This window comes from Canis lupus, chromosome 26 (genome assembly GCF_003254725.2).
Source record: "Canis lupus dingo isolate Sandy chromosome 26, ASM325472v2, whole genome shotgun sequence".
Taxonomy (NCBI): Eukaryota; Metazoa; Chordata; class Mammalia; order Carnivora; family Canidae; genus Canis; species Canis lupus.
The window spans coordinates 15,845,986-15,871,359 of NC_064268.1; the positions used below are offsets into that span (position 1 = coordinate 15,845,986).

The window sequence follows — 25,374 nt, forward strand, 5'->3', positions numbered from 1 at the left end:
AACATAATATCGAATAGTGTGTGTCAAGTGTGTGGTGCAGGATCTGGCACCTAGCGAGTATCAATGAATGAGAGGGTGTTACTGTTGCTATGTTACTATGGTTAATACCCCCTGGAGAAAGCTAAGACAGTTTTTGATGTGTAGGTTGAAGAGACCTTTCTACATTAGGATAAATGAAGGTCTGGTGTCTTCCTTCTGAACCCTGGAAAATTGCTTGGCCTCAAGATGCTACTTCTAGAAACCTCTGCAGCAGAGTCCTGCAGTGTGCCTGTGGATTGCTTGGCACCACTAAGTGCTCAAGACATCTACTTGCACACTCACCTGTTCTACTCCACTGCGGAGCACACTACTACAAAGTACAGAAGCCAGAAATCAGGGCAAGCCCTTGGAAGTACTCAGAGATTTGTTATTTCAAGATCAGCTCATCAATGCCCTCTTGGTCATAAAACACAAACCCCTTCAGAGAAGTTTGATTAAAAAGGGAGAACTTGGGACACCTGGCTCAGCGGTTGAGCGTTTGCTGCCTTCCACTCAGGGTGTGAACCTGGGGTCTGGGGATCGAGTCCCACATTGGGCTCCCTGCGAGGAGCGTGCCTCTCCCTCTGCCTGTCTCTCTCTCTCTCTCTCTCTCTCTCTCTGTCTCTCATGAATAAATAAATAAAATCTTTTTAAAAATGTGTGGGGGAGGAGAAGAAAATTTATCCTAAGGACGAGGGATGTCCTGTGTAATTCAATGGCAGAAGCTACAGTGGAGCCTCCCAAGAGGGGTTCCAGAACCTAGGACATTGTCATTCACCTCTTGTCCCTTCATCTCTCCCCACATCCACTCCCTGCAGAACAGCATATGTGGAAGAAGGTGGCTGCTCCTCTGAGAACTGCTTTCTGCTGGACTGTAGACAGCTTTGAACGCTGCACCACAGTGGTGCCCTCTTCACCTCATCTGTGAACAGAGGTGGATACCTGACCCAAGCTGGGCCAATCAGATTCTTCCTTGGGAATCTGGAATTGAGACTGATTAGTCTTGTCTGGTTTTCTCCTGTGCAACAGAGTGATGATGATAGTAATATTTACCTTGTCAGATGGTGGTGAAAGTAGTAAAAAGAATCCATGCCAAGTTCTTAGTCCAACACAGGGCACACAGCAAGCACTCAGAAAAGTTTTGGTTGTTTTTTTTTTTTTTTTTTTTAAGATTTTATGTACTTATTTGAGAGAGAGCACAAGCAGAGGGAGCAGCAGAAGGAGAGAGAGAAGCAGACTCTCTGTTAAGCAGGGAGCCCAATGTGGGGCTTGATCCCAGGACCTTGGGATCATGACCTGAGCCAAAGGCAGACATTTAACTGACTGAGCCACCCAGGCACCCAGAGTTTTTCTGATATTATCATTGTTCTTCCAAATACCAAGCTCCCTAGCTAGCACATAGTGGGTGCTCAATAAATATTTATTAGATGAATCAATCAATCAATCAACCAGTCAACAAGAGCGTGCCAGAGGCTGCAGCCATGCTATTTGACGGTGCTCAGTTATAGCAACACACAGACTTCATGTTTGTGCAAAATGCTTCTTTCTTCCAAACACTGGACTTGGTCGCCTAAATAAACCCAAGTTGAACATCCCACAACCCTGGGGCCTCGTGTTGTGAGGTACAGGTGCTATCTAAGAGTTCTGAGAGTTGCCAGGTGCTCATGATACATTTTACAGGTCGTTAAACCTCTAGTTAGACAAACTCAATCATGTGTATTTGTTAAAATGAGATTTGGGCCATTTCAGAGACGAGGCTCATAGTGCAGGAAATATGGTCTGAGTTTTCCTTTGACAAGGAGGTGGGGAGAAATGCATCCCACAATAGCATCATCAAGTTCCACAGCATATTTCTCATTTTATAGTTTCTGTGGTCATTCTCCCTCTCCCCGAATGGCTCCTGTTCTGTGTGTTCACTTCTAAACAGTATTTATTTGGTCTGAGTCTCCACCTACACCATAGGCTCAAAAATGCACATCCTGGAGATTTGTACCTGCCTTAAACAGGGAGAATGTTTATATGTTTAAAATGTAGCTGCAACAAACGACTTTTGAAATGTGCCTTGGACAAACACAAACATGATTCATCAACTTGCTTGCAGAGTGCAAGTCACAGGAAAAAGTTTTGTAAGAGGAATCTTCTCCCGGTGGTTTAGAAAAGAGCCTTAGAAGTAATACCTGTCTCCACATTGGGGCAGGTTTCAAGAAGGGGAAAAGATCAGTCCGTAGCTTCCTGCGTCTGTGTGACATTTTCAGTGAAGAAATCCAGCAAGGAAATAAGGACTCGTTTAATGGAACTCCCCCTCAGCGGTGTGGACAGGATGACAAAAGGTCAGATGACCTTTTCTGGTCCAGCTGGGCTCCAGTGGAGCCATCAGGCATTAACAAGCACCTTCAAAAATAGAAGGCTCACACACACCGTCTTTGGTCTAGCAGGAAGTGTTTAACAGCCTCACGCATCTTGAGCTTAAACATTTTTGAGTCCCAAGATCCGGGAACAATAACAAGCCTTCAGTGAGTCCCCAGAAAATATTTGTCAAATTAATAATATTCTTGCTAGACTGAAAAAAAAAAAAGACAGCTACCATTTACCAACAGCTGGCTACATGCCACTCTACATACCCTAGTTCTACTGGTCACAAGCACCCTGCAAGGCAGGAATTATTATGAGCAACTTCCTCCCCATTTTAGTCATTAGAACACTGAGGCTCTGAGAGGATAAAGCACCTGTCCAAAGAGACCCCACCAGGAAGTAGAAGACAGAGGATTTGAAATCCATGTCTGACATTGAAGTCCGTGCTCTTGGCCTCTTGTGCTCTCCAACCCTCACCTTTAGCTTTCTAAGTGCATTTGTTCTAGTTCTTTCTGCCTGCCATAAGGAAGCAGAGTATAAGGTCCACATGCTTTGGCCACCTCACTACATGGTAGTCCATGCAGGGATCCTATCCCTTGATGCCTGCTGAGCCTCAAGAGCCTTCCGCCTGCTTCCAGGCATCCCCTTAAAAGCACAGTTGCACCTTCTAATTGCTCCCAGAGTGGGCAGGTGTCTGGCTCTACAGAAAATAGTCATTCTCACAGGTGACCAAGGCTTGGTATACGACAGAACATGGGCAACTGGCCTCCCCAAGACTGATTAGGAAAATTGATTATCCCGGTCCTCTGCATCCTTTTCAACCTTGCATATGTTCTGCTACCTTCCAGTTGTTGCATCTCCTATGAAATGACATTAGTCCCCTCCCTCTTTCATTACACATTCCACAGTCAGTTGGTCAACCCACAAACACTTATTGATCCCTTACAAAGACAAGATCATCTGATCTCAGGAGCAGGACAGATGCATCACACAAATAGCTCCAGTGCATGAGCTCAGTGTTCCAAGGAGAGAGGCTTGTCAATACACAACGGGAACAGAGAAGCATGCCTAACTTGGCCTGTAGAGGGAGAATTGAAGAAGGGGGTGCTTGGGAAGGCTTCACAGAGGTGGTGATATTTAAATCGAGTCTCAGAGGATGAGTATAAGTTCTCAGAATGGGAGAGGAAAGAAAGAGCATTCCTTGTAGGAGACATAACGTGTTCCCAGGAGCATACATGTTTCAAAGACATTTAGAGAGATGAAGCAGAAGATAGGGTGCTGGGGGGAGGAGGGAGGTATAGCTAGCAGATGTAGGCGTGAAAGGCTCTGCAGAAAACAGCAAAGAACTGGGACTTTGCTTTGAGGCCAACAGGGAGCCATTGAAGGGCTTTCAGTAAAAGACTGATAGTAAGATTTGTTAGAGAGGAGATGGCATATTAGTGTCGTAGGATTACCCTAACTACCACTAACAAGGTGGCCTAAAACAACAGAAACTTATTCTCTCACAGTTCAGGAGGTCAGGAGGCCAAAATCAAGGTATCAGTAGGGTTGGTTCCTTCTGGAGAGACTAAGCTCTCTCCTGGCCCCCCAGGGGTTACTGGCAATCCTTGGTGTTCCTGTGTCTCCCCAGTCTCTGCCTCCTTCTTCCTCTGTGTCCTCCTTTTCTTCTAAGGATATCCATCATCAGATTTAGGGCCTGTCCTCATCCAGTATGACCTTATCTTAACTAATGACATCTGCAAAGACCCTATTTCCAAATAAGGCCCCATTCTGAAGTTCCAGGTGGACCATGGGTTTGGAAGGAGGACACTATGAGATCCACTACAGATTGTGAGGAGGCAAGAATGTCAGTGAGAACCTCACCCCACCCCCAAAAGAAGACATGAAGCCAACTGCAGAGAAAGAATGGGGCCTGGAAGGGGAAGAGGGGCCCATCTCCATCCTGAGGACTTTCATGTGGGTCTTTTCCCAAGGGGGGGGTGGGTAATGGCCTAGTGAGCTCTGTTGGAAAGGATCTTAGGAATCAAAGCATCTACTTTTTCTCTCTTTACTGATAAACGTGGTCACAGAGGCTATTAAGTGGTGGAACCAGTATTTTACAACCAGATAGCCTCTCTCGAGGATCGCTTTACATTTGTAAGATTGTTTTTAATGCATACTGGCTTTTTCTACTAAGGTTTAGCTTTGACAGGGCCTTCAGGAGCTGAGCTTATTGGCAGAGCTCATAATTGTCTTAATAGCCAACATTTATTAAGCACACACTAAATGCCAGGTGCTATGTGAGGTGCCTTGAATTCATTAGCTGTGATTCTCACATCGTGTCTGAAAAGAAAAGCCGCATTATGAATGTCCTCATTTGACAGGTGAGAACATTTGTGCTCAGTGAAGTTATAACTTGCCCAGGGTCACAGTCATAGGGTGATAAAGCTGAAGTAACACCCAGGGCCACGTGATGCCTAAGGTAATTTCTAAAATAAAAAGGATCATTTTTTAAAAAGATTTTTATTTATTCATTCATGAGAGACACAGAGAGAGAGAGAGAGGCAGAGACACCGGCAGAGGGAAAAACAGGCTCCACGCAGGAAGCCCGACGTGGGGCTTGATCCCGGGACCCCAGGGTCACGCCCTGGGTGGAAGGCAGGCACTAAACCACTGAGCCACCCAGGGATCCCAAGGATCATTTTTTTAAGCCCACCCTTGAAAAAGGATTAGGGAAGTGGGGTATGAAAATCTGACCAAGTAGCCCCTATTTATCTCTGTCCAAATGAAAGAGGTGCCATGTCCCTTGCTTGGAATACACATTCTGGAAGCTTTGATGATGAACCAGGGTCACCCTCCCCACCCCAGTCTGTGGGGGCAGAAGGAGATGCATATAGGACCCAGAAGGGTACCCTCCTGTCAAGTGAGAGACTAGGGCTCCGACTTAATTAATCCCCTTCTTCCTGCCAGCATTTCCCTTGCCCTCCCGTCTGTTCCAAAAGAAGACTTTTCCTCTCTGGGGATTAAGGGACCTTTTCAGCTCCAGCTTATTGAGAAAAGGGCTCCTTCAAACGAGTGGCCAACTTTTTTTTCCTTTGAGCCTGACATGTAGAGCCAGCTGTTGAATCAGGAAACTGCCAACAGAGCCTGTCATGCCCAGATATCTGGTGTCTGCTTGTGTGTGTGTGTGTGTGTGTGTGTGTGTGTGTGTGTGTGTTTGTGTGTGTGTGTGTTTAATACTTGTAGGGTTTTTCCTTTAAATTATTATTATTATTATTCAAAAGGAATCTGGAACTTACAGACACAAAGATCAAGAGGAGCCACATTCCTCCCTAAACGCCCCAACGGGACTCTGAAAACAGGGGGAAAGACAGGGCAGAGGTTAAAACCATCACCCTGACTGACCTCAGCCCTCCATCATCTATCCAAGCCCACCATAGCTTCCTGTGCTTATCTGCTTTTGCCTGTGATGGCTACCAGTGTGCATCCTGATCAGCCAACTGGTCCCCCTGGTGTGGCCAGAGTAGCAGGTTACCCATGGCGTATAATCTGAAGATGGACCAGCATGGTCTCACCCTAAAACATACCCCAACACACTACACCTGGTGTATTCCTGAAATTATACCATTTTAAAGCACACTACTGGGTTAAGCATGGCCTACTCCCTGCACTCCATTTTCAGGGTGAAAATGTTACTGGGCTCAGGGATAACTTATGTCACTCCCACCTTAGTATAAAGTAGTTTACAGATTGGTTTCCATAGGTCAGAGTTGCATGAGGACATTTAGCACCCTGGGGTGGGGAGAAGTAACAGTTAGTGAGGAAGAGTAACTATTAGACATCACTAGAGAATGAAAGAGAAGGAAACTGAAAGTTACTAGACACCTACTGTGTGCCAGTCTTTTACATATATTTCTGTTTCCCTAACAACCTCCAAAATTAGTTGGCACTATCATCTACATTTTGTAGCTAACTCACCAACATCCATCCTAGCCAAATCGTCTAACCTGGGGGTTCTCAGACTGTAGCAGGCAGAGGAATCCCCAGAAGAGCCTGGTAGAGAAGATTCCTAGACCTCCCCCCCAGAGGTCCTGATTCACTTGGTCTTGTATGTGGTCCAGGAATTTGCAGGTGTAATAAGCTCCCAAGTGATGCTGATGATACTGGCCCATGGACCCCAGTGTGAGCAGCATGGGTCTTGTCATGGCAATCGTATTCATCTAGCCAATGATTAGTTCAAATGATGGACCAACGCAAGCCCATTTGGACTAACGAGACATGAAAGGTTTGCCAGGGCTAAGGAAGCCTTGACTCTGATTGCTACCAGTAACCATTTTACAAACGTGAGGGGAAGGTGTCTAAGGATGAAGCTGATTCTGTGGACACCTGACCCTGTGGGCAGCACAGGGGCATAACAGAACCTCTAAGCCAACCCTAAACCTTAGTAATCTGGTCTCCCTGTTAGGTGAAGTAAGATATTTCTCAATTGTTTAAGGAAGGGTGGGTAGAGTTTCCTGTTGCCTTCAGCCCAAAGCATCCTAAGAGACATTACTATGATTCTCAGATGAAGAGAGAGAAAAATTTGATCCAAGGCCAAGGTCACACAGCTGGTAACCCAGTTCTGTGAGGTGCCAAATGTCTTTCCAACTTGTCACACTGCCCAAGCAGCTTTCTGTCCAATACCCAATGTGGCTCCACATTTACTTTGGCCATAGTTTTGGGGCCAGACTCACCTATTCTTTTATCATCAAAAGGTTAAGGATGACATCCATCCCATCTGTTCATCTTCCCTTCATCAAGTGTTCATCCCATGCTTGCTGCATGTCAAGCCCTGGGCTTGTGATCCACTGGAGGACAAGATTCAGTCTTAGCCCTGAAGGAGCTCAAATGAAAAGGAAGAGACAGTCTTACAGTCTCAACTTCTCCTTCTCCCTTCCCAAGACTTTAGCAATGCAGTCAGCCCACTGGTGCCCAGATGCCCAGTCTTGCTGAGTTCCTAAGCTGTTGGCAGATAATAAAGTCCCAATCTTTTATTCAACTCAGACCGATTTATACACCTTTGGGAAATTGGAATTTTTTTTTTGACATCAGTAAAGCAATTCAAGATCCTCAGTAATGGGGATTATATAAATATTCAACCATCACATTTCTCTGTTTATAGAGCATCAAAGTGCACAGCACATTATAAAACTTCTAATTAATCCTCGTAATGCTCTGGTGTCATGAGCAAAGGGCAGATAATAACCCTATTTTAGCAATGGGACCAACGGCCACTGTAATTCAGCGACTTGCCCGTGGTCATGTGGCAGACACCTGCGTTTTACACCTTCATTAACAGCATAGCTTATTAATTATAACAATTACATTAACAACTAGCATTTATTGAGAGACCCTATAAACCCAGCTCTGTCCTGAGAACTTGACACACATTAGCACATTAAATCTCCATCACAACCCTATGAAGTAGGCTCTGTGCACGAAAAAACTGAAGTGCAAAGAGCTGTTGTATTTGCCAAAGACTCTGGCTATGGCTAGTCTGTGTGGCTCCAAATCTCATAGCTGCCCTTTGATTTATTGTATCTGCTGGGTGGCATGTGAGGACAGAAGGCCCTGTATATTCTTGTTCTGAGTCTCTGCTGCTTTACTGTGTGGCCTTAGGAAAATTCTCAGCCTTTCTGGGTCTTGGATTGCTCATCTGTTTGTGGGACAGGGAGAGTACCTCTCTGGAACCAAGCTACGGCTTGAACCTCAACTCCCTCTGTCCCTGGCTTGTCATGTAACTCTGTAAATTTACTCCATCTCTCTGAAAGTCCGTTTTGTAATCTGTGAGATGAAGTTAAAAACAGTCCTATCAGGGATGCCTGGGTGGCTCAGCGGTTAAGCAACTGCCTTCAGCCCAGGGCATGATCCTGGAGTCCCAGGATTGAGTCCTGCATCAGGCTCCTGCTTTATCAGGAGCCTGCTTCTCTCTCTGCCAATGTCTTTGCCTCTCTTCTCTCTCTGGGTCTCTCATGAATAAATAAATAAAAAATATATTTTTAAAAGAACAGTCCTATCCACAAAATGTGTTGCAAGAGTGAAATGAGTTTCTACATGTAAAGTGCCCACCACAGCACATAACACTTGGTAAGCATTCAATAAATGGTGGCCCCTTTTAGTATATCTGTCATGTGATGGAGGAGGCTGTGCTGAGTAATCTCTCAACTCTGATGATCTCTGATGACTTTAAAATCAGTGCTCTCCTGAGCAATGGGGTGGTTCAATTGGTTAAACATCTGACTTCAGCTCAGGCCATGATTTCAGGGTCCTGATATCGAGCCCACGTCGGACTCCATAATCTGCAGGGAGTCTGCTGGTCCCTCTGCCCCTCCCCCTGCTCATTCACATACTCTCTTTCTCTCTCTATCAAATAAATAAAATGTTTTTAAAAAGCTGTATAAAATCAGTGTTCTCCCATGGGTTTTGGTTTAGACAGGATATTAGTGTAACTCTCATAAGGTATAGTTTGGGGTCATCTTGACTAGTCACAATATGGCAACCATTTTGCAATATGCTAACAAAATCATGGTCAAGCCCTTGTGATTGCAAATGATAAAAAAAAACTCAATTCAAAGGGGCCTTAGTAAAAAAAAAAAAAAAAAAAAAAAAACAAAGGGGCCTTAGTAAAAGAGAAATTGTCTCAAGCAAACAAAAAGCCCATAGGTAAGTCTAGCTTCAGGTGTTCCAACAGTATCTTTATCTTATTTCTTCTTTCTCCTGTGTTGGCTTCATTCTCAAGTAGGCTTTACCAAAATGGTGATCAAGATGACCAACTAAGAACTCCAGGCTCATATTCTCCCAGTTTAGCAACCCCTGTAGAAAGGGATCTCTTTCCTAATAGCTACAGCAAATATCCATTAATATTTGAGACCCATTAATCTGCTGGGACTCAGATTCATAAAAGAAGCAAATCCTCACTGGAGGCAGGGAATTGCTGAGCATGTTTTCCCTGGCTAGGGGTGCATCATGTGCCCCTCCTTGGAGCCACATGGATTGAGGTTTGGAGAGGCAGCTCCCCTGGGAAGGTGATTGCTGGGTCTGTGTCCAGAAGGTTACCACAGCCCCAGCTGTCCACAGATTTCCCTGGCTAGGGCTCTAAGAGCAGAACTTTGGGCTTTAATCAGCTCAAGGTGCAAATTGGTGTCCCACCTCCAATACTAGGGGCCTTAGGAGTCACTTCCTTCATCCCTGCCCTGGCTGAGTCACATGCACCCACAGTCTCCCAGGCCCACTCCCAACCCTGCCTACATTCCATGGTATTACTTAATCGTCTGCCTACCCTCTACAAGACTGAGTGGTAGTTTTGGGAAGGATGTGTATATCCCACCACTGAGCTGGAACCCTAACAGGGACTCAGTAATTCTTTTTGGACAAAAGAATATCCAGTGTGTCCTGGGGATGACTCACTGACAAGTCCAAGGGGGCAGGAGAGCCAGGAGTAAGGCGCAGAGTGTGAGGGGAAAGTGAGAAGATCCTAGACAATTGTCAAGAGACCCCAAAATTGATGGAGATAGGTAGGTCCACATGAGGTTGGGTAAATGGTGCACACTTGGATTCCAGCTCTAGATAGAATTTTTAAAAAAGATTTTATTTATTCATGGGAGACAGAGACAGAGACAGAGAGAGGCAGAGACACAGGCAGAGGGAGAAGCAGGCTCCATGCAGGGAGCCTGAGGTGGGACTCAATCCTGGGTCTCCAGGATCAGGCCCTGGGCTGAAGGCAGCACTAAACCACTGAGCCACTCAGGCCGCCCCTCTAGATAGAATTTTAACCCAGGCCAAATACCATGTCCCAGAAAGATCTAGAAGATGTGCTGAGCAGGGTTCCTTTGGAACAAGGATCCTCACCACCTCCCTATGGAGGTGTATTCTGAATGCCCTTGGCATGAACGTGCCATGCAGATGGTGCCATGCAGATGGTGCAACGGGCGTATGTGTGTGTGCACACGAGTGCGTGCATTTGCTTATTAAAAGGCACGTTCAGGTTGGTTTCAAAGAAATCTGTGTCCTTCACGCACAGACTTATGCTCTGAAAACAAAAACACTCTCCCACTCACTACTTCTGGGGTATTTGGTTCACCTCCCTCTAATTTACATGGCTAACTAGCTTCTCCCCTGGTGAGCACCAGCAAAGAATGGAGATGAACATCTGATGAACATTCCAAAGAATGGAGATGAACATAAAACCTATGTTATACTTGCATTTCCGCCCCCATTCAACATGGGCATCCATGCTTTCACCTCTTTGGAGAAAGGCTCTCAGGGCAGGCTTTTGCCTTTTGAAAACAATAAGCAGGTGACCCACCCTAGGCTGCCAGCCATCATCCTCTCCTCCCTCTGCTCACCGTCCACCCAGGAACCATGTTTGCTGACTGTGAGAAGCAGATGTTTTGCTATTTCAAACGAGTCTGAACCCCAATTCCTTTCTCAGTAACTTGATACTCATTGGTGACGACCGTGGTTTCTCATCTAGCGTTGTTATTGATTTGGTCAGAAGTAATTAAGGAGATAATTCTTACTCAATTACATTTCCCTGAATTTCCTGAGGTTGCTAACTCTGCTCCCTGGCTGTATTTTCTTTTCTAAATTAATTTTGTCTTGACTCCGAAATGAGAATGGATATTAGGGGCTTGTTGTGCTTGTTGGTTTTCACAGGAACAAAGTGGGGCTCTGTATTTTCATTCCTTCTAACTAGGGTTCTCAAACTATTTTAATTTTAAAAAAATAATGTAAAACATATGCTGGTTAAAAAAGAATACTAAAGAGTAGGAGTCCCTCTTCTGAGCGCACTTTTCATTTCTGAAGACATTCCCCAGGCGGCCACTTCTAATGCTTTCCTATTATTTCTTCCAATGATCTACATTTCCAAATTATTCAAGTTGTACTTTTATTTCCCAGCTTATATGTTTAAGACTTTAATGACTTCCTGCTATGAAAAACGATAATCTGGCTGCTTGGCATCCTTACACATTCCCCACCTCCAAGCCCCATCCTCCCCAAAATAGTATTACCTTTAGTTCTGTCACTGGTTAATTCTGCAACTTTAAAAAACGTGTTAATTAGGGCAGTGAAACTCTTCTGTATAATACTATCACGACAGGTACATGTCATTATACATTCATCCAAACCCACAGAATGTGCATCACCAAGAGTGAACCCTAATGTGAACCATGAACTTGATGTGTCAGTGTAGGTTCATTGATTGTAAGAAGTCCATTCATCTGTGGGGGATGCTGATAATGCAAGAGACTCTGCATGTGTGGGGGCAGGGAATATATGGGAAATCTCTGTACTTCTGCTCAATTTTAAAATAAAATTAAATCAAAATAAAGTCTTTTTCTTAAAAAAAAAAAAAACCTATGTTATACTTGCATTTCCGCCCCCATTCACCATATAATGCATCTTTGACTCCTCACTTTGTCTGAGAAGGAGATTAGCTCATCCTTTTTCCTTGTGTCTTTTACTACTATGTTTCCATCATCAAGATTGAAAGCCCACATTCTGTTCCGGGCCCATGGTTCAGTTTTCCAGGCTTTGTCTACGAGTTGAGTCTAAAAGTTGAAAATCTAGGAATGCTACAGCTTTATTTGCACTGGTTCATCCACCCACTCAGCAAACAACTGCCAAGGAACCACTCTGGTTTGGCATTGTGCCAGAGACCAAAGAAGCAATGTGACAAGGTCACACTCCCTGCATGCACTGCAAAGCTAGAATTTAGAGAACAGAGGGAAAACACACCATTTACATAAGCATAACAGCTGCTTAAATCAGTGGTTTTTAACTTTACATTAAAAATAGGAAATCTGATAAAGAGGTAAGCTGAATATAGTAACAATTTTAAATAAGAACTGCTGGCTTTCCTTTTACTTTGGGAATATAAGAAGAGTCTTGGTGCTCAGACCATGGCCCACTTGCCTTCCCCACAGTGATCCTGAGGCTAAAGCGGGAACACTAGAAGATTTTACATATGGGGATTATATCCTTCCTCCAGGGAAGGAGAGGCAGTGAGAGGCATCATGGCTACAGTTTTGTTTTGTGTTTATAAAGCTCCTTCATCAGTAGGGAGCCTTTGCAGCATGGGATGCATTGGTCCAGAACACACTGGCTGGAAATATCATTCTGAGAGCAGCTGGGAACAAACATCTGCTCATCAGAGAGGTGCCAGACCAGTCACCATGATGCCCATGGGGCTGGTGCAAGACACCAAGAGGGCCTCTGGGGCCATGGAGGGAGTATTCTGAATGCCCTTGGCATGAACGTGCCATGCAGATGGTGCAACGGGCGTATGTGTGTGTGCACACGAGTGCGTGCATTTGCTTATTAAAGTATAAAATCTCTCTGGAAGGATATACAAGAACTTGGTAACACTAGTCATCTCTGGGGAGGAAAATGAATAGCTTGAAACAAATAGATGGAAGTAATACTTTTTAACTACATACCCTTTTATTTGTTTTTAAACCATTTGAAAATGCTGCCTATTCAAAAGAAAAACTAAGATAAAAAGTGAAGTAAAACTCGAGGCTTCCTCTTCACTCTTTAGCTAGGGCCCTCCCTTATCTCAGAGCTTATTTGTTGAAGTAGCTTCTTGTGGCTTCTTAGCAGCATTGCCCGCTTTGGGTATGTTTTCTCCGGCTTGAGGACATCAGGAGAACCTTCATCATCTCTTCCTCCCCCATCATACCTACATCCCAACTCCTCAAGATGTAGGAAGCAGTTGTCTGAAGCAGTTCTCTTTCCATTTTCTGTGTTCAGCTTAGTCAGAGCCTCAGTCAATAATGTCCCCTCACCAGCCTCAAGCTGGGATCAGTGCCTGCACTTCACCACATTATAGCTGAACTGCCTGTTTGCTACCTGCCTCCCCCACTGGACTGTGAGCTCCTTGAGGGCCGGAAGGCTGTCTTGTTCAGCATCATATCCATGGCCACTTTCTAACTCACAGTAGGTACGTAAGAAATATTTGAGTTACTCTTGCCCCTCCTTCAGTGTCCTGACGTGGTCCATGTAACTTGCTACTGGAGAGCCTCCTGTGGACAGCATTGTAGAAATCCTAGGTAAGCAGTCATGGAGGTGCATCAAGGCTCATCCCCAGGGGAACTGAAGCCCCCACCAGCAATTCTGCAACTTGGCTCTTCTCCCTTTCACCACTGGCTTAACCTCATCTCTGCTTCTGCTTCTCATGTGGAAAATGAGGTTAAATGAGCTTAACCAAGGGGAGGCTGGGTTTCTCTGGACCTTCAAGGGATTCACTGGGATTTTGCAGAGATGTTGACTTCATCTTCTTCCAGGGAAAGAGAAAAGAAACTGAAGACGTATGGGGGCTTAACACCCCCTCACACACACATTCCCAACTCAACCCCAACCCGCCCCTCACACACATAGGTAAAGCGAGGGAATGGCACCTCTGTGTCACACTCAGATGCTACTTTTCCTTCCAGGAACTATGGCAGACATTGCTAATCAATCACAGAAGTCTTCTGATGAGATGGGACCGCAGGGAACTCCAGACCGCCACTGCTACTAATGTAGATTGAAGCTGGCACTCAAGGGGGAGCCCATTTGCCATCTCTAGCCTAACACTTTTTCAGACACATGGGAGGTCCTGAAAATTTAGGCATAATTACTTAGGCATAAATTTAGGCATGATTATCAAACAGAAGTGCTGCTGGCAAGATGGTTGTTACATCCTAGGGCCTGTATCCAGAAGCTCCTCCAGGACATTGAATGGCAGCCCATCATATGGATTCCCATTGGCTACTGCTGCTGTCCAACAGCTGGACTGCTGGCCCCTCATATCTAGTCTTTCAAAAGAGCTTATGAGATTAACGTATTTGATTCATTTAATTCTTTTTTTTTTTTTTTTAATTTCTTTACTGGATGAATATAGCGCATTGGCTGCTGGCATGCCTGCTCAATCCCAGGGCTGATGGGGGCTCATTGATGCTGGCAACCAATTCCCATTTCAATCAAGAGCGAGTGGAGGGTGGCAGAGAAAGAGATTGAAGGAAACCTGGACTGGACTGAAAGCTATGGCATCTAGCGCCACCTACTGGTGTACCGCTGCATCGCTACCGCTGCTGGCTGCCTCGCGGTTGCTGAGAGCCTTTATGGGTTCTTCGTGAGTGTGTCTGGGAGTATTTTCGCAATCTCAAATTATGCTTTTTATCTTTAACTTATGATTCAATTTTGTAAAAATCCCAGATGCTTATTATGTAGTGATAATGACAGTACGATTCTTTGACACGTTTGGTTCACAAAGCCTACGTACCAAGCTGCCTCTTAGTACCCTCACAAGCCCTTAGATGAAGACTGGGCAGATGCCAGGTGGGAGCGCTGATGGACAGAGGCGGGTGACAGACCTGCGGTCACACAGCTAGAGCTAGAGTGGCAAGGAGCTGGGACTCTGAATCCACATCCCATTCCCCCTCTGTATCCGTCACTCCACCTCTGCTCTCCCCTGCACACTCTGGAGTCTGGCTCACACACACCTTGTCCAGCCCCTCAAAGCTTATATTGATAGAATCAGTTCAAATTGCTTTATAAACATGAAAACACTATTGTTTTATTAGATAACTAATACAGGTAAATTATTTTTAAAGAAGGGGAAAAAGATGACCCAAATAAAAAATTACCCTTTACCCGTAATTCAAACACCCTGAGATGATATCCCTATTAACACTTTGTTATATTTACTTCCAGTTATGTCCTTGCATATATACCTTGCTGTATATCATTGCTTTAAAACATAATTTGTATTAGCATATATGCATTTTTAGAAATATCCATAGATTTCTATGAAAATGAATCTTAAAACTCTCTATGATTTAAGTTCTTTATATTTTTATAACACACATTTTCACTTGAAATTATATTCCTTTCCATAGTAACAAATATACATCAATAGCAACATTAACAGTAGCACCAAAGTCAAATGCATCATTTGCCATCATCTGGATAGACCATGATTTATCCCCTCAATGCTCTTTGCTGGACATTTAGATGTTTTTCACTATTATACATACAGCCATGATAGGCATCCTCATGGATAAATCTTTTAATCCTTGCTGCAAAATTTCCTTGGATAAAAGTAGAATTGCTGGGAGTATGAGCATATGTGTTTTTAAGGTTACATATACACATGGCTAAACTGCCCTACAGAAAGCTGTAGAGATAGTGAATCCTGGATATCTTATACACTTTTAATTTTGCTAATATTAAATGGTGTTAATAAATGTCCTGACAACCAGAACTCCCTCATTCGATGCCAATCATTACCGCTGGCTTATTATAATTGCTTAAACAATGGTCACAGTGAAAATGGTTTCCTGAGAAACCCTTGAAATGCTGACATAATTGCAGGGTTTGGGGCGAGGATCCTGTCCTGCTAAAGTTTTGTGTCAAGTCAAAGGGATATTTGGCTTTACTGCTATAAATTGGTCAGCACCAACCCTAGTCAATACAAATTCTCTTTTATAGACAGCTATCCATAGACAAGATTGAATGAGGAGGGAAGGGGTGAATGTGTGAAATTTGGATAGTATCATATTTGCTTCCTGAGGGGGTGAAACTTGAGACATATAGGAAAGTGATGTGTACACTACTTGAAGCTGACTTCAAGTAGGCTTTCAATTGTGTGTTTTCAAATTATCTGGCAGGGAAATTTGAGTGTGTTTGGTTTTTTTCTTTGTTCATAAATATTTTTAGTTCATAATATCTTTTAAGGAAGTTACTTTGGTCCTGTAGTAAAGAGTTAATGAGGTGCTCAAAAAAAAAAAAAAAGAAAAAGAGGGATTAGGAAGAGAGGTAACCTTGACTTCAAATGTTTCACATGGCCAATTTCATTGCTTTCACCTCAGTATGGACCAAGATGGATGTCATCTGATGTTGATCAACCAAGAGAGGAAGGGAAAGCAGGGAAGAGAAAAGAGGATGAGTTAAAATAATTCTTGATCTATTGACTGCCTTGGCACACCCAAGGGAGGACATATTTCAGATAGAAACCTTATGGTTGCAGGTAACAGAAAATCCAATTCAAAGTGGTTTGAATAATAAAGGAGATGTTCATGAAAAGTCTAGTGGTGCTTGATTCAGTTTAACAAGGCACCATGGAACAATTTTTTCTTTGACTCTTCCCCCTGCCTTCCCCCGCATCTTCTTCAACTGGAGGCTTGTGCCCCCAGAGGCAAACGTGGCTGCCAGCAACTAACTCAGACATATCTGCTTCTCCAATTATAGTCAATGAGGAAAGAGAACTTCTCTGCCTGTAGTTCCTCAGATCTAGGAATCATGCTGTCTAGAAGCCCCTGGCAAATGTCTGCTTGCATATCATTTGCCCAAACTATATCACATGACCATTTCTGAACCAGTCACTGTGCTGGAGGATGGGCTGTGCTGTTTGGCTTCAGCCATTCAGGACCACTGCTGCTGCTGTTACCATGACTATTTCGCAGGGTGCAAGTGCTCCATGGGGGAGGGGCAAATGGTCTAATGAGGGAACTTGTATCAAGAGGGTGGGTGAAGCAATGCTCAGGTGTGAAGAAAGCAAATGTCCATTATGTAGAAGTTTTAGAAAGTACTCAGGAGATCTTTACATACCTCTTTGGAGATCTGTCTCCTCTCCCACTTCACCCATCCTTCAAGATGAAAACTAACAGGTTTGCCATGAATTTTCAGCCAAGGGTTAAAATACCCAGGTATATTAAGATGTATTAACTATAATTCATTGATAACAATAACTACAGAGATAAAGGTTATACATGACTTCACTGTTTCATATCTAGTTGAGTTTATTCAAGGCTATCCCAGATGCTTTTCTGTACCCTATATATTTTACTTAGTGGATGAGAGGAACTTTAGTACCAAGTACTCTGGGGGATTGCCAGAGACTCTCCACTCCTTTTTTTTTTTTTAAGATTTTATTTATTTATTTATTTAGAGAGAGCATGCACAAGTGATTGGCAGAAGAGGCAGAGGGAGAGGGAGAGATAGAATCTCAAGCAGATTCCGTGCTGAGCACAGAGCCTGACATGGGGCTCAATTTCATAACCAAGATCATGACCTGAGCCAAAATCAAGAGCTAGATGCTTAACCGACTAAGCCCCCAGGTACCCTGAGACTCTCCATTCTTCATATGAGCTGCCTTGCACAGGACATGTATTGGGTGACCCAGGAGAAAAAAGGTTGGGAATCAGGCAGACCAGTGACAGTCCCTTTCCCTGGCTCCAGACCCCACTGTCCACTCCCACCACACAGCCACAGACAGCGTTCACCTTTGATGCAGCCACACTCCTTACCTTCCACGTTCCACATAAAAGGCCCAGAGCAGAGGGCATCACCGCACAATTTCATTTTCAGAGAAAGTGGGTGATGAGAGCTGCTGGAGAAACAGCACGCCTCCCCTCTGACACATCCATATTGTGACTTCTGTCAGTAAGCACACCACCCATCCTCACTCTGCCTTTGGGAAAACACTCTCAACACAGTACTATCAATCGGCCTTTGCCAAACTTTACTTGGTCACTTATTGTTTTTTGTAATCTTTTCTCCTTGTTTATCACAGACCTGAGTCATATTTATTGTAGAGCAACAGGAATTTCACATACGCTAAAGACAAGTCAAGTAAAACTTGCCATATCCCACCCCCAGAGAGAATCTCCGAACTTGAGGGGTATGGCTTTGTGTATCTTTCGTATCTTTGTGTACATAAGCAAGGATCATTTCCGAAAAAACAAAAGCAGAATTGTGCGTTTCATATTGTAACATGTCTTCTCACTCAAAGAACTCAGGCATCTCTGTATGTCAATAAATACACTTCCATCATCATATTGTCACCACAGTTAATTGCTGCATACTATTCCATTGTTTAGATGCACCATAATTATTTAACCTGTCTTCCACTGTGAAGATGTATAGGTCGTTTCCAAGAGTTTGCTCTCACAAGCAGCATCCCAGTGAACAATTTTGTTGATGGATCTCTGTGCCCATGCAGGGATATTCCCATAGGATGCCTGAAGCAGAAGAATCATTAGATCTGGAGGCAAGTGCACTTTTGCAGCATTTAGTATGCATTGACGAATTGCCCTTCAGAAAAGTCACTGCAATGTATTCTCCCACCAGCTTCATCTGAAAGCACCCATTTTCCCATAATTTCTTGAGATTTCCTCTGATTAAAAAAAAAAATGGTACTGCAGGAATTCATTTCAAGACAGGGTAATCCAGATAATGGTCTTATTATTGTTTCACTAAACTGGGGCCGAGAAAAGTGACTTTTACATTAGAATACAGTTAATTTAACTCTCTTCTTTACATTGACCTGGTATCAACCTCTGAGGAATGAATTTAAGTCTTGGGAGGTTTCCCTTATGGCCCAGCAAAGCAAATGAATACTGGAAAGAGAAGGAAAAAAACATGAACAACCACCTGGATAAATCACTCATAAAACACTGCTATGGGGACAGTGAGGGGATAAAAAGGACCTTGGCATCTTTACATTGACAGGATTTAGCTCTCCAAATCAGCTACCTATGCCACCAACAATGATTATTAACCTTTAATTCTTTGCTTTATTTTGAGTATGATGCTAATAAGAGCCTCCATTTATCAAACGCTTGCTATGAGTCAGGAATTTGGCAATGACTTTAACTGTCACAACAAGATAAGAATTATTCTTCCACTCTGCAGAAAAAACTGACGCTCAGAGAGGTTGAGTAATTTGTCTGAGATCACATATCCAGTTACCAGACAGAACTGTGGTCAGAGCTTAGGTCTGCCCGTCTCCAAAGCCTTTGCTATTTCCACTGTATATATGATCCCTCTTTGGTGTAGAGAAGGTTGTTGCATCATCCAGGACCCCTCCAACCTGGTCGGAGATCTCAGATGAATACATGAGCTTCCTGTAGTCTGGCTCCATTTGTAACGGTTGTTCTAACACTTTTATCTTTCACTTCTTGCCTTCTCATCAGGTGCCAGACAAGCCAATGAGGAGCATCAAGTATATGGACAAGGAAATAATAAACCTCAAAAAAGACCTTACACGAAGCCGGTGAGTGAGCCCAGCAAGGAATAAACCATAGACAACCTGATAGGGATGAGCAGGCTGTGGGGCAGTACCTACAAGTTCTTGCCAAGTCCCCCAACCCTAAACATTAAGCAGAAGACTTACAGGAGGGTAGCCCTTGGTTGGACTTTTCAGGGAGTACCTGCACTGGACTTACCTCTCCACCCTTGCTCATGCCAGTTCTTGCCTAGAATTACTTTTGCTTCCCTTCCTGTACCTGAATCCAACTCAAGAGATTTCCCATGTACTCCAGAAAAATCTCTCCTTTTGACTCCAGGTGCACAGTATGGTAGCCCAGAGTCAGATAGACTCAGTCTCAAATACTGGCCCTGCCACCTGCCAGCTGGTAACACTGGAGAACTTATTTAGCCTCCCTGAGTCTCTGTGTTCTCACCTGTAAAATGAATATAATAAGCAGTTGCTAGAAGGACTGGATGAAATAATGCATGCAAAGTGCGCCTTGCAAGGCCTTAAACACAACGCCGTCTGTATCCTTCCCCCCCACCCCACCCAACTCTTTCCTGTATGATGGTATGGGCAAACTGAGGTCCAGAATCACATCTTAGTCATCTCTGGGTGGTGAGCTGAGCTTTTTCTCCCTCTCACCCCTTGACTCTGTCCTAGGATCTGGAATGGTTCCAAGGTGGGATCATAAATGGGACTTTTGGCAAAGCAAGTCAAGGCAGAGTAAAGGATGGAGACTCTCTGAGCATGAAACACATAAGGATGTGCAAAGACAGGGTCATATAGGCATTGTGGAAGGCCTGTTTATTTCATATGTCTCCCACTCTGAGCCAGACCACAGAGAGTCAAGGCAACATGTTTCCTTCCTTCCTGTCCCTCTTCTGGAAGCCCTTCTGTCTCCACTGCCCACCTGCACCTCCACCCCTTCTCCATCCAGCAGCACAGCTAATGGGATGGGATAACTGAACCCAAGAGGAGGCTGGAAGGTGTGGGCCTGGAAGGTGGGGAGGAGGAATGGCATGAAGGGACTAAGGCAAGTACCGACACCCATGGTGCAGCAGAAACATAATACAAGCCATGCATGTAATTTTACATTTTTGAATATCCATGCTGCTTTTAAAAAGCTAAGAAACAGGTGAAAGAAATTCTACTTAACCTAATATATCCAAAGTGTTATCATTCATCATGTCGTCAATATAAAAAATATAAGTGAAATACTATATTTCATTCTTCATACACAATGAAAAGTGACAAAATGATACAAAATGAGGAGCGATGAATTTACACTTAGGGCACATGTCAGTTTGGACCAATCACTTTTCAGCTGCTCAGTGGTTGTTATGGACTGAATTGTGTCTCCCCTACTTTGCCCCCCACAATTTATATGTCGCAGCCCTAACCCCTAATGGCTATATTTGGAGTTATGACCACTAAAGAGGTAATTAAGGTTACGTGGGGTCCCAGAGATGGGCCCCTGATTCATCAGTACTGGTGTCCTTATCAGAAGAGAAGACACATCAGGAAGCTACTGTCTGCAAGCCAACGAGGGAACCGTCAGGAGAAACCAATCCTACTGATACCCTTGATCTTGAGCTTCTCCAAAACAGAGAAAATAAATGTCTGTTGCTTAAGCCATTCAGTCTATGGTATTCTGTGATGGCAGCCCAAGCAGACTAATTTAATAGTCAATGTTGAGATAATCCTGCAGAGAATATCCCCAGCTAGAGAGCTGATGGACCTCAGTCTCAGACTCTCCTATGGAGCTGAGCTCAAGGATGACATGTGAACTTGGGTCTGGGAATTGAGGGCTAAGATCCACAAGGACTCCTCTGTTAGTTGTGGACATATTGGCCTTACAGTGTTTGAATGCAGGGTAGAGGGCTTTTGAGGCTGATGCCTTGGGAACTTTGGGGCCTCTGGGAATGGTGAGAGGTAGCATCAGGAAGTCAAGAGTTACCGGAATGGGGGCAGCATCAGGGACAGGCAACAGAGAAAGAGGATTGCACAGCAGAGAATGAGCACCTCAACAGGGGATCTGTCTTCTGATCCGTGGTCGTGACTGGAGGATATTCGAGGCTTCAGAAGGAATAGTGCAGCATGGAACTTGGATCAGAGGTGAGGTTCAAAACACAGAGCAACCATATGTCATGGGTACCAATCAATCAGAACAGACACTGGCCATACAACCATTAGACCAAGTTGGTTCTTACCAGCTGAATACTATCAACCTTAAGGTAGAGGAGTCTGACCCAAAGCTCCAGGTGCAAATAACCAGAATCACTAAAGCCTGAAAAATGAGAGTTTACACAATTATCTGTATCCTGTAGACAAATAGTTGATAACTAAAGATACCAACAGATGGCTTGATCTATGTAGACTCCATCCAGCCCAAGAAGGGCAACGAGCAGTGCTGAGCCAGCTTGTAATGAAAATGGAGCACTAAGTTTTCAGGAAATTTGCAAGCCAATTATTAAACACAGCTATGGTTAAAAATAAAATTATATAAACTTATAATTAAATACATCATATTAAAATGAAGGTAATAAAGACTCAAAACCCATCACTTCCTAATGATTTTATACATTTTACTGTTATCTGTGCTCTTGATGATATTTCTGGGTATGGCATCTGTGGTGGGAACGCTGTATAACGGGCTGGTGCAAATGTCTTCTCGGCTCCATGTTTACTGACATCACATTGGTAGCTCGAAATCAGCCACAGTGGAAATATTTATGTCACAGAAATCCACAAATGCCACAAATCAGGGCTTATTTGTACCCCCGGAGAGACAGTTGTTAAGTGTTCCCAGGCACATCCCTGAGGACATGCCCCCCCCCCCAAATGACTAAGGCTGAACTTACAACTAATCCAGCAGAATATAGGGCTTTAGTCAAAAGGTGATAAAGACAGTGGCTTTTCTGCCACCCTTGAGTTGGCAAGCTGAGACTGTCACTCCTGCCAGATGCATTTACCATGGCTCTGCAACTCACTAGAATTGAACATCCTCATTGGACAGGCTTAGCCTGTCCAAATACTGGACATGAAAGAGAATGTGGAAAAGGCCAGCAGAAAAGCCGCAAGCAAGAAAATAAGAAACAACAATAAAATGTTCCACCTGGCCACACTCCCGGATCCCACTGACATTTAAGGGAACAGCACATCCCCTCCAGAAGGAAACACCCTGCTTTGCAGGGGAAATCACCTCTCCAAGGGATGCAAACCCCATGTGCCCCTCTCCCAAGACTAAATGAAGCGAATTATTAGCAAAGAAGATGTTGTCTTTTCCACTTACTGCGTTTCAAACCCGCTTCACCTCCTATTAGACTTTAGCCTAACACGAACCAAACACCTTGACTACCTCTTAGATTTTTATTTAATACTTCAGCCCTCTTATAATTCAATTGCACCATCCTCAGTTTCATGGCCAGTTTAACATGATGCTAAAAAGAATAAAAATCTAACTGCTTTCCTCTTCGCCTGCTCCACCAGATGTTTGGTGGAACTAGGCAGCAGGCTCTACGCTTACTTGTCGAATTTCTCCTACTGGAAGTTGACAATTAGGGCATCTGCATGTGCCCAGTTCTGGGATGACTCGTGCAGCCAATGACATATCGTCCTCCAAAGCGGCTGGCGCTTTTTACTGCAAGTGTTTTAAGTAAAATAAACATCTCTAAAGCTAAGACAACTGCAATGTTGACCTGAATTCATGATTTGCCCAAAGTTTATTTAGGCAAAATCGCAAATAAACACTGATGAGTTACCCTCCTCCCCATACTCCCCAGCAGACCCCAGCAGGGTACAGATTACAAAAGTGTTCCCGAAGTCTGAGATTTTGCTTCCTAGCTGCATTTGGTAGACAGCTGACTCAAGGCAGTTAGAAATAACAAAAGTGGAATTTTGGCAAAGGAAAAAGCAGGGTTTTTTTGTATGAGATTAGGCATTTTTTGATTCCTCCTTAGTTTTCTGTGTTCATTCATTTTCTTCAACAAATATTGAACATCAAGTACCGCCAGGTATACACCAGGCATCATTGCATATATTGAAGACATGGCAGTGAACAAAATCGCCAAAATTCCTGTCCTCAGTGAATGAAAAGCAATAATGTGCATTAAAATGGGGCAAAGGCAACAAACAAGTTAGCAAGTGCTTAAACAGGATGGGAGGGGCAGTTGGGCTCAATACTATGAGAATATAAAACAAGGTGATGCATACAGCATGGCAATGGGAGAAAGCTGCTACTTGAGCTAGAGTGATCAGAGGAGGCTGTTCTGTAAAGGGGGCCCAGGGCCTGGCATCTTCATGGTGAGAAAGAACCATTCACATAAAGATACAGGAGGAAGCGAGGTAGAGGACGACAGGTAAACTCCAGAGGACAATAAAGGGGGATGAGTGACAAAGATGGAACAAGCTGGAAGTGTTAGAGAAGCAGAGAGAAGTCCAGTGTGGCTGGAGCTGAGTGAGAGAGGGTGAGATAACCAGGAAATGAAATTAGAGAGATGGGCCTTGGGCCTCATAGGTCATGGTGAGCATTTGGGTCTTAGCCTAAAATGTAATGAGAATCCATTGGAGGGCTCTGAACAAGAGAAGGCTATGATCTGATTTTTAAGAGAACATTCCATTCTGCTGTGTAGAGCCCAGTCGAAAGGTTGTAAGAGTTGACAATGGCCTGGCAGGCAAATAGCAGTGAACTGGAGACAAGTAGATGGATTCAGGATTTATTTGGAGCCAAGGGACTGGCTAATGGATTGGATATGAGGGACAGGGGAAAAGCAGAGCCCATGTGCTACAATAGCTTGTTTTCATCTCTGCCTTCCTCACCAGGAAGTAAGATCTGTCATAGCCTAGACTATATCACGTCCACTGTCGTGGTCCACAAGTAAGTGTTTGTTGATGGGATGAATTAATTATTTATGATTTGACAGTGTTTAATAAGGGACATTCGCTTTGAGATATGGTTTGTGTCTGAGCTGATAGGTAGAGTGAGTTTCTCCCAACTTTTTTTTTTTTGAAACAAGAAGAGATTAGACTAATAATTTAATTTAAGTTAGATCCAGGATGATAGATATGTGGCTCACGTTCTCCCACTTCTCTATCCTGTGCCCAAGGCAGACATCACTAGTGGACCACAGCACTCTTTCCACATGAGCCCAGATTTGGATTCAAGAATCCTCTCAACCCAGCACTCCAGATAGGCACCACTATGGACTAGAGTTGCTACCCAGGGCATAATTTAGTTGTCATCTCTAAACTAAAAGACTCTAAGGAGACTTTAGGTCTATAATGACACCTTGTTAACTCGATTTGAGGGTTGGCACATAAAAGACCAGTAGAAGAAACAGACCTCACCCAAATCCCTTTATGAATGAGGCTGATTTTTAATCAGTGGACCTAAATAGTTGGAAAAATTATAGTTGACCTCAGACATTCACTGACAGCTCTCAGTAACTTTTGCATCTCACCATTCAACACCCAGGACCTCCGCATTCACAGCCTGGAACTCAGAACTTCTTCATTTAGAAGTTCAAGCCTGATTCTTCCCCCTTTGAAACCCTTACCTGCCCCCTCCCCCAACTCCTGACTTGAGACTTGCCTCAAAGCCCCAGAATTGTTCAAGATCATGGATTTATATGCCAGTCAATGCCTTGGATGTAGGCAAAGTTAAGGCTTCTGAATTGCACCTCATGAATCATTCAAAGAAGACCTTAGCACCATCCCTCCTCCTCCACCATGTCACATCATCCCCATGCCCTGCAGCCAGCGAGTGGACATTAATGAGTCCCTGACATGTTCCATAAAGGCAAGCACCTGGCCCTGGGTCCTCAGCCCAGAACTGATAAACACAGCCACATGCCCAACGGGTAGGTCACTGCTGTGGGCTGAAGGAACCTGACTCAAGTTAATTGCATTTTTATCATCTTGAATGTGACCCAGAGGCCCTCCCCCTATTTTTTCTCTCTTACTGATGTCTT

General features: G+C 44.0%; 1 protein-coding gene across 6 annotated transcripts in view; it reads left to right on the forward strand.

Moving 5' to 3' along the window:
* The window catches only part of CCDC60 (coiled-coil domain containing 60), a 184,764-nt gene that overhangs the window by 45,703 nt on the left and 113,687 nt on the right, over positions 1 to 25,374 (forward strand). For all 6 annotated transcript variants that reach the window (XR_007406169.1, XR_004809380.2, XR_007406171.1 and 3 more), the window contains exon 2: positions 19,347 to 19,426. Coding sequence is in view for 2 of the 6 variants with exons in the window: in XM_035706330.2 (XP_035562223.1) it covers positions 19,347 to 19,426 (80 nt within the window). In the remaining 4 variants the exon portion in view is untranslated. The remainder of the gene's footprint in view (positions 1 to 19,346; positions 19,427 to 25,374) is intronic.